The following is a 14,502-nucleotide window of genomic DNA, read 5'->3' as shown; positions in this document are numbered from 1 at the left end:
TTTAGCAAAATGTGTACAATATAAAAATTTGTGCAACAAAGGGTTATTTAGCGTTTGACGTCAAGATAAAGTTTAATTAAAAAAAAATACAACATATGCAAATATAAATACAAGAAATGTTACAAATATCGAAATTCTTAAAAAAAGTTAAATTAATTAAACCGTTTGTTATAAAATTTACGTTGAACATTGAGGAAGACCCTCTATACTGTATCTTGAAACAGATGATATTTTTATGATTGATATTTTTGAACCTAAGCGGTCTCATTGGAACGAAGGAATTCACTTAACGAGAATTTTACCGACTTTAAATTACGAATCTACCAGGTGTGCAAGGTTTAAAGCCGAAAGGTCAATAAAAGGAAGAAAATGTGTTGTGATTGAAGAGGTCCGGGAGGTAAGGTTCCTGGGGCCCGTGATGTCTGATTATCGTATTAGATGGGCTGAGATGCCGCGTGTTTAAACCACACGAATGAGAGAGACTGAATTCCTTAATATCGTCGTTCGCAAACGAGACATCCTAATTCTCTATCCACAATTTCCTAGCCCGTAATTTCCGAGGAACAGTGGGACGAAATACGAGGCAGGGGAAATAAAAAAGATGTGAGTTTTTAGAGAATTCTTTACAGCGATGGGTCCAACAGGGCGGCAACACAAAGCTATAATGTCGCATATATAAACGATCAACTTCTTTACGCGACATAAAATAAATCGATGACAACCATTGAATGGAATTAACTTTTATATGTTAAACTATAGATATCGCTGGCACGTTTTTTGTTAAAGATGTAAGTACAGTATCATGTAACTTATATTTATATAATATATTTTATTTCCTAAAAATAATATATTGTACTTTGCGATAAAAAATTTTTGAGAATTTACATAATTTTATCAATCACATCGATCATACAATATCTTTCTATACCAAATATGGAGATAGAATAAAATTTGTAGAGGAAATTACTTGAAACTTGATGCAGTGTAATTGAATTTTGTAATCTTTTTGTACGTTAAAATTTAAATGAAGTTAGAGGAACTTTTCTCAGGAAATTCATTATAATTTTATCGTGCAAAACCGCAGAAAAATTTATTGGCGGTAGATTCGAAGGAATAATTTTATCGCGGTTGCAGCCCTGGTCACGAGCGGCGGGAGGAGTAAGGGGTTATAAACGATGGTGCCGATGGATTTACCGGGAAACAGCTGGCTAAAAGCTACGAGAGGCTCGTTGCACTTGATGGTCGCCGTGAAGGTGGACGTGTTCTCGGGTGGGCAGGCCCTCAGCATCATCTTCAGAGGCAGTTGGGCCATCTTCTGAAGTACGCGCAGACTCCCACGATCTGCCGTCTCGTAGCTCGCCGTGATTCTCACGTCCGATGACATTGCCGGCAGATCCGTCGTCGCGTAAATCATCGTGCGCAGAATGTGCCGGTCACCTTCGCATTGACACGATTAATTGACAATTAAGTGACGTACTAACGAATTAGCTTCTACAATATTGACATTCTAGCAATTGTATCATTTCAATTACATAGAATAGAGATGGATATGTATCATTATTCTGTAGAGATAGACATGTATCATTTTTCTTAACAGTGTCTATTTTTTATTCACTGCGTTTTACTTTTATGCTGAAACTACTATTTTTTTTTCTTTGAGACTGCGCCGTAAATACATAATTTTATGTGACTTGCTTACAAAGATTAGTAATAACGTAATTATCCTTCTCGGCAACGAACGGCTTTGAGACGTCCACGCATACTTGAACGTCGCGAAGCGTTGTGTACGTGGACAATTCTATGGTAACCCTGCACATTAAATTACGACCCTCTGAGTCGTTCTTAGAGTCGTCCTGGTTTCCACGTGGACAGGGTTCCAAATCCCCAGATACGGTCACTGATATTATCAATTCAGCATCCATAGTAACGTCACTAAGTTGATTGCCTTATAATTTCAACAATAAAAATTAATTATTTATACTAAAGGACTAATTGTAGTGTTCTTAAAAACGTCGGGTGATTGTATAATTCGGACAATTTGAATCTTAAGATTAAACGTCTAATAGTTTGAATTTTATGAACTGAAGGTGTTTTCGAACTTACTTCAAATCCGAAAGTTCGTTAATGAAGAAAAGATTAGTGAAAAACCAGTCTTTTCCCAGTTAACAGTTATGTAATTGATAGTTGTAATTTTCATTCAACAATACTGTTGTATTATGTAACACCCTTGTTATTAACAGTTACATTGTTGAGTGGGAAATTATAACTAATAGTAATAGTTATACGTATAATTGTTAGTTGGTGTTTGCTAGATCGTTTCCAATGCATATTGCGTTTCTAATTTTCTCTACATCAAATACGCGTCAAACACGCGTCTCTATGGATTACTCTAATCAAATGCTTTTTTCAAACAAGGAAATAATTTATTGAAAATCAAAATTAATCACTAGTTAATTTTGAACTGTCCGAAATATTCGAATAAATTGAACATGTAATGTGTTCAAATCTTTTGTTTGAGCCTTAATTAAGAGAGAGTTGCTGAATAAATATCAGTTACTCAAAGCGTACTGCTTCAATATTTTGCATTTTTACTTAATATAAGCAAAATTTACTAACAAAAATAATAAGTAAATAGAAAATAAATAATATAGATAAAAATTAACAAGTTTTATCTTGTTAGAAAATCAAACGTCAATTTTTTATCAACTTATAATAGCTGATAATAACTATTATTAGATAATAATAAGTAATTATGCAATGTTTATTTTTAATTATTATATTATAAAGAAAGTCTGTTGTAAAACACTTACTGTATACACATATTTAAAATAATTATTAAAATTAAATTTGATACTTTTAGAAGCTGTATTAATTTTTCTAACTCCCATTACAAATTTTTTTATAATATAAATGATACTAATGTAAGATTGATGAGTAATTATAGTAAAATGATTGATATGGACAAAAATATGTCAATTACAAAAATAAATATAAGTCAGTTTTGTTTCCTTACTTTTTCATTATTAGAAGAAAGACGGTCGCGAGATATAATGTATGTGAGGCATAGTGAGAATACTATGATGAAATTTCGTATAATTTGCATTGAAATTTAAAAGCAATCCTTGAAATTACTTCATTACAATTTGTTTATACATTGGAAGATGATTAATAATCATTAATTTCCACAACGTTTTTATAAAAACTGAATTTCAGTTTTACAAGTAGCAGTGATTTTTACAGGCGTATATTCTTAATTTTGAGAAGTATATAAATTGTAGATTGTGTTAGATTAATTTTGTAACTTTGGTCTAGCTTGAAGCCCTTGAATGCAGCTTTCAATTATTATAATTAAATTTAATATGTACCATAATGTGTGTATGAATTTGGTATAAAGTTACATCATGTAATGAGAGGAGTCGTCAGATGGTCATGAGCCATTTGTATTACGAACGTAAAATCTCTCTTGCGACTTTACAACCTCAAACAGAACGTTGCATAATGCTTATTAGTAGTAAAAAATTATTTTAAAAAGTAATTTTTAAGCCAAAAAATTATTTATAAAAGAATCATTTTTTTAAAACAAAGTATATTTTATAAAATGTTTACAAAATCTTGATTTGTGGCATCTATTAGTGTGTAAAATTTGAAAGATTTTATTACTTTGTGATTTTTTATAAATAAACAGTGCCTCTTTAATTGTTAATTTACGAACCCCCTATTTCACAAATGTATTGTTTTTTTCTTTTCAAATTATAAATTATGTTCTATACACTAAATGAACTTCTACCTACATGATTGATAGAACTCTTTGGCTAACAAACTAGTGTAGATAAGAATCAAGATTGGAAAGTAATGTGTTACTTGTAACACTATTACTATTACAATTACTTTTTTTTCGGTAACGGCGTTACATTTTATAATTTGTAACGGTAACGAGTTATATTTGGTCGGTAACAGTAACGATTTGAATTACTTTTATCGTTACTTTATCGAGGTAGTGTACACTAAACAGTAATTTTGCCGAAATACAGATCCGAAAATAATTACGACGAACCATTAAAATATTTATATTGGATGTTTAAACTGATTGCTAAACTTTAAAAACTTTTTGTATCAATATCATCATGCTTTGTGTGAATCTCTCACTTAATTACTTTGATAGTTCAACATAAAATTATTTTTTTATTTATGTCTAGCTAAATTTTTATATACATTAAAATTGTCTTTTCCTTGCTTTAACTGCGCAAGCAGGAGAATATTTTAATGATGAATTTTATGGAACATCAACTTCTTTTAAAAATTAATAAATCTTTTTAATAAAGTTCAGCAAGAAAAACATTGTTTTGAGTTATAGTTTATTTAGTATCAATAATTTGTCTACTATTTTGCTCTTTCAATAATTATAAGACGTTTATTTAAGCAAACTTTAATTTTTGTACTGTGCATTTTTTTTAAGTATGAAATGCTGTCATACTACGTACTGTAATTATCGTAATTTACTTAAGTAAATTTATTTGTCTTTATAAAACTCTTTATTTATTTTTCCATTGTATTATTAAAATATTAATAAATGCCAATAATTTTATTTTAACATTGATTACATTCTTTATGAAGATAATGACAAACTCTAAGATATATTTTTACACATTATAATAATTAATTTAATAACCACAGTGCAAATATGTGGTTGTATGACGTTATGATTTTAATAAAAAATGTGATATATGAGTTAAACAAATAAATGAATATATTTGATTTATTGAACAGTGTTAAAGATAACATTTCCAAAAATAATCTGAGATTGTGATGTATTAAATAAGGGAGAGAAGAGTAAGATGACAACCTCAAGTTTGTCGATTTTTGTTAATTTCACACATTTTTAACTTTATTTAACTGTTTTTCAATTTATTCAGTATTAAAAGCCATCTTACCCGCATACGGGAGCAAGATGACGAAATTGACATTGACATCTAAAAAATTTAAATTTTAAAAAATTCTAGTTTATATGAAATACACTGCTGCTTCTTTTACTGATAATAAACAAGGAATTTTAATGAATCTGAAAAAAATAGATTGTTATTTTTACATTATTACAGAAATTAACAAAAAATCGACAAACTTAAGGTTGTCATCTTATTTCTTTTTCCCTTGCCCATGTATGACGTTTGTTATCTTACCCACAGCTATCGTGTTTATTTGTTGTTGCAATATTTATGTATATAAATATTGCAAAATGCCAATTGAAGAATATGAATACGTTATAGTATACGTTTTTGGCTATACAATATCGTAATTTTACAGAAAAAATAAAAACATTTATTATAATTATGTCATTTCTTATAAACAAATACTAAAAAGTTATGTGTAGGTGTTTCCAAAACACATTTTTTATTATATTATTTACTGATGATTCCAAAGCAGAGTCGAAACGTGTATTAAATAAACAAAGAATTTTTGTCTAGTTTTGATGTTTTGTTGTGCGCATTTCTAACTGTGCTGACTCTCATTACTACCCATGTACTTATTTTTACTTGTATTTTATATTATCTATTCTCATAGACAAATTGAAATCAAACTGTTACAGATTATTTATTATCATCTAAAATCTCTAATAAATTAATCACTGGTTTATAATTTGTTATTAACTCAAAAAAATTAACAATTCGTCATCTTATCTTTCTTTATCTTACAAATATGTATGATATTTGCAAATATAATAAAAAATATTGACTAGATATTATAAATATGTGTTTAATATAATACATAATATACATATGTATTTTGAACCTTATCTCTTTGCTAGAAAATAGAATTCTATGATACTATTTATATGTATCACACAAATTTGTATGTAATATTTTATTAATGTATAAGAAAAAATAACAAAAATATTAACAATACGTTAAATTTTAAATAACGGTAATGGTAACGCGTTACATTTTTAAATCATTAACAGGTAACAGTAATAGTAACACATTATTTTTATAAAGTAATTGTGCCATTCGTGATAAGAGAATTATGTGTTAATATTTACTTTAAAAAAAAAAAGAAGTATTCCGCCACTTCCTTCCTTTCTCTATTGTTATTTATTAACTATTAAATATTTGATCATTTTTTCGATAAATTATTAATAAAATATTAGTATTCGTTAATGATTCCTTATGTTTTTAATTATTTTAATTCATAAATTCAGATATTTTCAGATATTGATATAATAAGATCTAAGAAATTATAGATTTGAGGCGACCGGTTTTCTAAATCACATCTTTCGCGTCATGTTACATAACAAAATTATAACAAATTAATCTATTATTACTGGAAAGTTTAATACAATAATAGATGCCTGCGACATCAAGTTACAATTTTGAACTTTATTTGTACCCAAAACAACATCAAAAGAAATATCTTAAGTGATACGCATTTAGCAACTCTCCCTAAATTGTAAAACTCTAAAGTAGGTGATTTTAATTTCGGAAAAATTCCCAATAATGGATTCGTTTCTTGTATCGCTAATGAGTATATTGATTCACGCTTTATTCATACCGGAAGTCTTATTTCTCTTTGCTAACTTGCGGAGCTCCATGAGCTCATCCTCGGCAGCCACGTAATCGTAACCGCGTCGATGCAGAGGAGGCGCGATAAATAACGACGGCTCTGAGCCTAAGTAGCAAGCCTCTAGCTGGCCCTCTTCGGAGAGAACGACGATCGCTCCGTCTAAGTGCTAAAAAAAGGAACATAAAACTCTAGATTACAGTCGTATGGCCCCAAAAGGAAAAATCAACCCTAAATTGGTCAAAGAAATCGTAGATAAAAAAAAAAAGAACTGTGGGAAACCCGGAGTGGCCCGTACATCATAGTTATTATCTTGCGGATGTGCAAAAGCAACATAAGAGTTAAATTAAAAACCTGTCGGTCAAAAGTGATTTGACCATCAAAATTTAAAATTTAAAATTAAAGTGTTCTGCGAGTATGATCGTACTTTTGACCGTGGCAAGATGTATTTACATTAATTATTAATTATAATAAAAAATTTTGTTTTAAAGAAAAGTGCGTTAGATCGTTTCTTTTCATCTAAAACTTCAATTAGGATACTTAGATTCTTTCTATAGCGGCAAACTGAAAGGCTATTTCTGCTTTCGTCATTGCGCAAGATAAGATAAAAATAATCATTTGCTGCTATTTTCATATTGACGTCCGGTTGGTTTAGGTGTTTTCTAAGCGTTTTCTCGTGTCGACGCACATATGCAGAACAACTCCAGTTACCACGGCGATAGTTTGCTGATTAACGAAGCGGAATTCTTGGTATTAAACTAATTAGCCAACAATTCGCGCGTTCTGTGTCCTCCGGAAAGACAACAATGGCAACCTTGCAGGCAGCGCGCACTAGCTGCGGCAGGACGATAAGATAAAACCAGGGTGATAATTGCCGACTCCTCATGCTTCCCTACACTTCTGCGGTTTTTTCCTTTCCTGGTCGGTCTTTCATTGCCGACGCCGATGCTAAAAGCCTCGAACGTTTCTTTTGATCGTCATAGTCACACAAATTCTTCTTTACTTATCTTTAGTCTTTTTTCTCTTGTCCTTTAAAAATTCCTAATCTAATAATCATACCATAAGATGGTGAACATGTTCTCAAGCAATTTGATAATTGATGATTTTATGTTAGCATTTAATACGTCTTTGTAGATAACAAATAAAAGTTAACATAGCTAAAATTATAACGTTGAGCCTACATAAACAAATATTTTTAGTAAAACTTAAAAAAAAATTTTTTATTTTTACATTTTCAAATTTCAACGAGACATTTTTTGCTTTATAATATCTGGGACAATGTTTTCTCTTACAGAGAAAGAAAAAAAAACCTTTGTTGTCGCAAAAACTCAAGATTTCTCTACTCTTCATTGACTTCTTTAAAACGTGATGTGGAAGTTACATCAAAGAGGCGTTTGGAAGCAAGGATACGATAGATCCGTGCCTGACACAACGTTGTCAGAGACATAACGGCTGGCGGTTGTCGATAATACGACACGGAAGAGGATACACCGATATAGCGGAGGTCTCGGCTTGCTTCTTTGTCAAATGTCATCGGCTCTGATTGCAGACTATCGTGGTAAACGTAGATACGCGCTCCATCGAGGTCTCTCTCTCTCTCTCTCTCTCTCTTTCTTTTAAAAGGAATTTTCTCATATTTTCCCTATCCAATATCGTTGTTCGAATAAGGCAGCCTTTCAACAACTGATAATTCTTTTCTCTCAGTCTTTTCTCCTTAGAAAAGATTAATAGATGCAACATCGATTATTGACCATAGCTACATTACATTATTTCAATACTCTTAGCAAGATAAAATGTTGAAAAATAATTAAGACTAAATAGATCATCAATACGGTCTTTGCTATAAATGTAATCTAAGTTTACTTCTTTGAAAAAGTACGTCAATGTTGCTCATAACATGATTAATAATGAGAAAATGATATAGTTCTATTCTATTAATCATGAATACATGATGATGAACAATATGTTACACCAAGAAAAGTACATGAGAAATTTTTAACGTAATATTATTGTTGATGTTACATTAAAAATTAATTAAATTTTTAGTGTATAATGTATAGTATATATTTGTTGATTATAACAATAATAAATTACGACGGAATTTGCTTTAAAAGTATCAAGGAAAATAATTATTAATATTTTTTATACTCCTTTTTTCAGTGGCACTTTCTACGAGACATCACCGTGAAGTGACGCATCAAGCAAAAATACGAGTTAGAGAATTATGAGTTGCAGTTGATTACCTGAAAATGCGCTCGAGTTACGGTGACCGGAGTAAGAGGCAATTGGGCAGACCATTTAAGAGTCGTACCCTCATAAATCATCAAAGTGCTCGTGTCAGCGATTACGAGTACCATCAATTTGCCATCAGGTTCTAAAATCATCGTACTCAATTAGCACATTTATTTTTTACCCGTTAAAATAGTTAATTAAGTGTGTCGTATCGCGCGCCAGCTACTAATCTAAGATAGTCTTTTGATGTTCTCCAACTTATCTGGCTTTTTCTTTCTTTTTTCTTTCCTCGAGAGAGAAAGTGTTTTGAAAAGATCTGAATTTAATTTGCCTTTTTTCTCTTTTTCTTTCTCAAAGAATTTCTAAATCGGTCGTTAATTACCTATGACGTAAGCTTGAAAGCAGAGCGCCTTGTACTCGAGTCTTTTCGCATATTTCAAAGTGACACAGTTATCTTTCAGACAATACAGATTCTTCTCGCCGAGTATGAGAATCCCGACTTCGAAACTGCTCAAGGTAACGGAGTCGATATCGAGAATGGCTTCTCCGATATTGTAACTCCAGTCCGGTTCCAAGTTCTTTGGTTCTTCCGAGCGTTCCTTACTGCCAAATTCCGCCATGTTCTTATACCTGCGCGAAAAAAAAAAAAAACACGTACATCTACGATAATCTACTTAATATTCACTATTAGCATAAACTTTATAAATCGTGCGTCGAACTTTGAAAAACATAAGTATGCGTTTATCGTATATACTTACAATTAATTTCCTAATACATAAATTTTCTTTCTTTTATATTACAATTTTGAAATATGCATCGATATTTAATTATTTTGAAGAAATAATTAAATATTATTTTACACAAATAATTAAAAATTATTTTAAAGAATATGGTAAATTATATTTTTCTTATCGCGCATTCGAAAGTAATCTTCAAATTTTTTAATAATATAATATTTTTCTCTCCCATTATTGTACGAAGTATAGTAAACCGTATATCTCTTTATTCTTCCTCTCGGCTCATAATCCTGAAAGACGAGGATGCAATCTGATACACCACGGCTGTGTTATCTATATACTGGCAGGTGTTCATTGACGGGCTACTCGGAACAGCACGGTGGAACAACCTGCCTGTAACATTCGAGGATCCATGAGGAGCTCGGAGTCACGAAGATGTCGTTCCGCGAAACGTAGATGATCGGCTCTGGCAGCAACCGATTCCCGAGAACCAGGTTGAAGGTGGGAGTCTCTTGCTCGTAGAAAAGAAGCGTACTATCCAAGCACTGGACACAGAGGAAGTCCCGACCCCGTACGCCGCCAAACGGTCCCGTTGTCAGGGACGCCGGAAATCGCGGTAGCAGATGTTCATAAGCGGTTTCTAGGTCACAGTGATCCCCTGCAAAAGTGTAATAAAAAAGAGCAGTTAAATTTGTTTAGATAAAAGCTTGAAATTGTAATTGATATTGAAATTAGACAAATTAAAATTTCTGAATTTTTCGTGGTTATGAGTTCATTTTATTATTTTAATTTAATCAAGAATTTATTAATACGTTACAAATTTTTGGTAATTTAGACCTTAGATTTTAATAAACGCACAATAGATCACACAATAGATATTATCTGTTAATAGACATATATTTTTCAGATTTATTATCTTTTTATTTTATTTACAATCTTTTAGCCAATTTAGGAATCACTATAACAAAAATTTTACTATTTAATCTATCAATTCTTTTATTCCTTCCATATTCTTCTTCGTTTATTAAAACTATTAAATAAATACTTGTATATTACAACGCGACTTAAAAACCTATATTTATTTCGTGTTACGTAATTCCTGACGAAAACGTAATATATTTATAAGCTGTGTTGCGTAAGTATTGAGTAAATGTTTACGTGAAGTTTTAAAATATTAAAATATTTATAAGATGGAAATTTAAACATGGAATTGTTTATGAGATGTTCACGATTGTTTGATAGACGTTTGAAAAGTGTTGTATGTTTTTGTAAAACATCCTTCGAACGTTTGCAGCATTCTGTAAACATAGAACACTTTAAATAAAACATTCCCTGAACATTTGTAACATTCTGAAAACATACAACACTTTTCGAACGTCTATCAAACAGTCATGAATATATAAACAATTCCATAATCCAATTTCCATCTTATAAACACTTCAATAAATGTTTAATAAAAATATTTTATTTTCACTAAAAAATATTTACGAATGAAATATTTGAAACAATACATTCTCTCAATTTCTTTTATTCACAAGGACGACATTTATCAGAACTAATAAAAATTGCCCTGCATTTTGCAAAAAGGCGGTTTTTACTTTAATTATGTATGCTTGTAAACGCGTATACATTGCAGTTACTTGAAGAAATAAATATGCGAGACTAATATGCGAGCTCAGACGGCTAGACAACCGGCTAAAGACGACGAACAATCGTGATTCTTGTTTGTATACATATAGGTCAGTCCGCAATTCATCGTAGTCGCGTTTAAACGTCTAGACAAGTCAGTGTTTTGCAGAATATACATGTATATCACAATGGTAATATTATAATAAGCGTTCTAGAAAAAGATGAGCGCAAAGTACAGACAAATACACTCCTTTTATAACATAAATAAAGAAAACGAGACAAAAATTAAAAATATTAGAAATAGAAATATTAGAAAAAGTTACATAAGTAAGAAAAAGTAAGTTATTTCTGTTTTAATATGTCTATTAAACTACAATTAGAGATCAAGAAAGATAGAGAGAGAGAGAGGTAATTTTATTTTTATAACGCGTTTTAGAACCTTTCAAGAGTTAAAAAACTCAAAATCATACAAATATAGAATACATACATACAACGAAAAATTACTCATATAATACCGAAACTTTCAGTAATATTTTAAAACGTTGCAACATTTCAAATTGCAACGTAATATTATAGAAATGTTTCAGAGACATACAATAATAATATTTCCAAAATATTCCAACAATATTGCAGAAATATAAAATTTTCAGAATTTATATGTATTAAAACGCTCGTTGAGTATGCTCCGATATACGCGTTCTTCGTGTGAAGAACAGAATTTGTGTTCCTATGTATATCGTTTTACTCAATAAGCCCAGACAGCACACAATATTCATGATAAATGTTTAAAAATATTTACCTTTTTAAAATACAATACATAAATATATATTTTATATACATGAAGAAAACAAATAATAAAAATCTATCCCATATGTTATTATAATGTAGATTAAATATTTTATAAATATTTATAAGATATTCCATTAATAATATTAATATCTACATTAAGAAAAATGTCCGATCGGATTATCCCCTTAAAAAGTAATAAGCGGATATTTCCGATTATATAGATCGGAATATTAATATAACGGTAACTTTATGTTAACTAGATTGGCATTGTGGAAACCTGTTAAAATATGTTGTTTTTTAGATTACAAATGTTTTTGGTGACATTTTCTATTATGAGTAATAACGAAAATTATCTAGTTGCATAACTAGCGAATCTATTCGGTCATAGATTAAAAAATCGCGTTTTAAATACACGAAAATGACAAAAACAAGCGAAAACGTGATATTTTTTACATTAGAAACGTAAATTTTCAAGTTATTAGTTAATGATACTTGATGATGGTCTCTGTTCCCGTGGAGAATAGAAAATTTATCAGACGCACCCATGAAATAGACTTCACAAGCAAAAGTAATCACAAGAAATAGCCGAAAAAGGAGAAAAAAGCGGTTTTGTGTTATTTAAGGATGTTTTCATGGATAAAATATTCTAAAATAAATCAAGGAGGTAGTTTTCAAGGTAGAAAATACAACTGTGATTAAAATATAAGAATAGCTTATGAGAGTCGAGATATTATAATTTCAAATCTTTTCATAAAATATATGTGAATTATTGTTTTTTTTACAATTGATCTTAATACTTTTACACAGCTTACTGAGATAAATCTATTGATGTAAAAACACAGAGTTAATTTAAAAAAAAAATATTATGCATTTTATAAAATGCAATTATATATATTTTTTAAATATTTTTTCTAGCACAATTGATTTATCTCATTAGTCTATGCATAAGAGAATTAAGGTACCAATTGGATTAACGTATAGTCACAAAATCAATCATTATTTTTTTATTTAAAATACATCCCAACATTTTTCTTGAATAGAAAGACTATAATTTCGAATTCAGCAATTAAGTAAAACTAAATAAAAAATGTTGAACTCAATAATCCATGCGTATTGAAATCACTTAAAATGCATAAGGAAAACCAGAGCTCAATGGTACTAAAGGCTTGTTAGCTACGTGCTTTTTTTGTATCTTGAAAGAAAAAATAAAGGCAAAATCGTGAAATTATCTGTTCAGAACATAGATACTTTTCCCTGAGTTCCAGTAAATTGGAAATAATGTTACATTTATAAAAGAGAAGAAACTAATTTAACAGTAATGCAAAATAAATTTTAGAGATTCTTGAAATTTTATATTAATATTCTTTAGCGTGAATAAAGTTATTTAACGTCTTATTAATTAGAGTGCAGTTTTTCGCAAGTGTATAATATACTATTTTTTTTAAATAAATACTATTTTTATTCATATAATGAAATAAAACAGATGAGCTGTCAGTAGGCTCATATATAAGATTAGGTGCAATTATATACTAAAAAAATTTAGTAATTACCAACGAAAATTTACTTAATTGAAATAAATGATTTCGTTCAATAGTCGCAAAGAAAGTATTTATTTGAATCAAGAGCTTGTGTGGAATAAATAAATATTTACTTAAATCAAGGTAATATTTATTTCAACGAAAATATATATTAATCTAAACGAAATAAATATTGTTTTTCTCAAAATATATTTAAATTAAAAAATATTTACTTAAAATAGATAAATATTTCTCCGGAAATAAAAAACCATGTATTGAAATTCATTAAATAATGAATCTAGTGCAGTAAACATTTCGTTGAATCAAGAAAATCAGATCTCATTTTAAGATATGCATTTCTTTTAGGATTTAACAAATAATAACTTAAAAACAATAAATGCACGGATCTACAAAATTAGGGGAGTCTTGTGTTTTGAACTTTAAATGACGTTTCTATAGGATTTTGATGCACTAAAAACGATTACGTTGTCCGTTTTTCTCCATCACCTTCCATGTTTTAAATAATCGCAAAAACAGCTTTTTTCGAACTTGATTTCTTTATGAATTTTTTCTAGTTAAAGAAAAAATGACAGCAAGGTCAGCTTTACGGCATTTTACGCAGAAATGTTCCCACAATACAGAAAATACTTTTTCGCAACTTATACAAATATTTTATGGAAACCGTAAACAAAAAACTTTGAAAAAATCGTAAAAAAAATGATACATTTTGAAATATAAGCCCAGATAATTAAAAAACAAAAAATTTTACAAATTATTTAATTTTTTAGGCAAATTAGCTCTATGTTTCTAGTTTAATTCTTTTTTCGGAAAATTAATTTCCGACCATTTGTTAAAAAGTTATTGATTTTAAACCATACATGCATCCCGCGAGTGTTACCTATGGTGCGCGACATCCTCTTGCGTCTGACGGATTGCCATTGAATAAAGTTCAAGAAGTTATAAAATTACACGAGATCATGTTGTGTATAGTTTTTTTGGTCACTGATTTGAAAAATAAACAAATTATAATGGCGGATTCAATATGG

General features: G+C 29.7%; 1 protein-coding gene across 3 annotated transcripts in view; it reads right to left on the bottom strand.

The window, feature by feature from the left end:
• The window catches only part of LOC105195901 (protein PTHB1), a 103,401-nt gene that overhangs the window by 7,383 nt on the left and 81,516 nt on the right, over nucleotides 1–14,502 (bottom strand). For 2 of the 3 annotated variants that reach the window (XM_026139607.2, XM_039447067.1), the window contains exons 3-8: nucleotides 9,915–10,179; nucleotides 9,167–9,414; nucleotides 8,796–8,926; nucleotides 6,544–6,721; nucleotides 1,700–1,945; nucleotides 1,195–1,437 (exon numbers count right to left, since the gene is read on the bottom strand). In XM_026139607.2, coding sequence (XP_025995392.1) covers nucleotides 1,195–1,437; nucleotides 1,700–1,945; nucleotides 6,544–6,721; nucleotides 8,796–8,926; nucleotides 9,167–9,414; nucleotides 9,915–10,179 — 1,311 coding nt within the window. The remainder of the gene's footprint in view (nucleotides 1–1,194; nucleotides 1,438–1,699; nucleotides 1,946–6,543; nucleotides 6,722–8,795; nucleotides 8,927–9,166; nucleotides 9,415–9,914; nucleotides 10,180–14,502) is intronic. The other variant, XM_039446714.1, reaches the window with a different exon arrangement.

This window comes from Solenopsis invicta, chromosome 1 (genome assembly GCF_016802725.1).
Source record: "Solenopsis invicta isolate M01_SB chromosome 1, UNIL_Sinv_3.0, whole genome shotgun sequence".
NCBI lineage: Eukaryota > Metazoa > Arthropoda > Insecta > Hymenoptera > Formicidae > Solenopsis > Solenopsis invicta.
The sequence above is the reverse complement of the archived record's forward strand: the minus strand, read 5'-3'. Positions and strand labels throughout refer to the sequence as shown.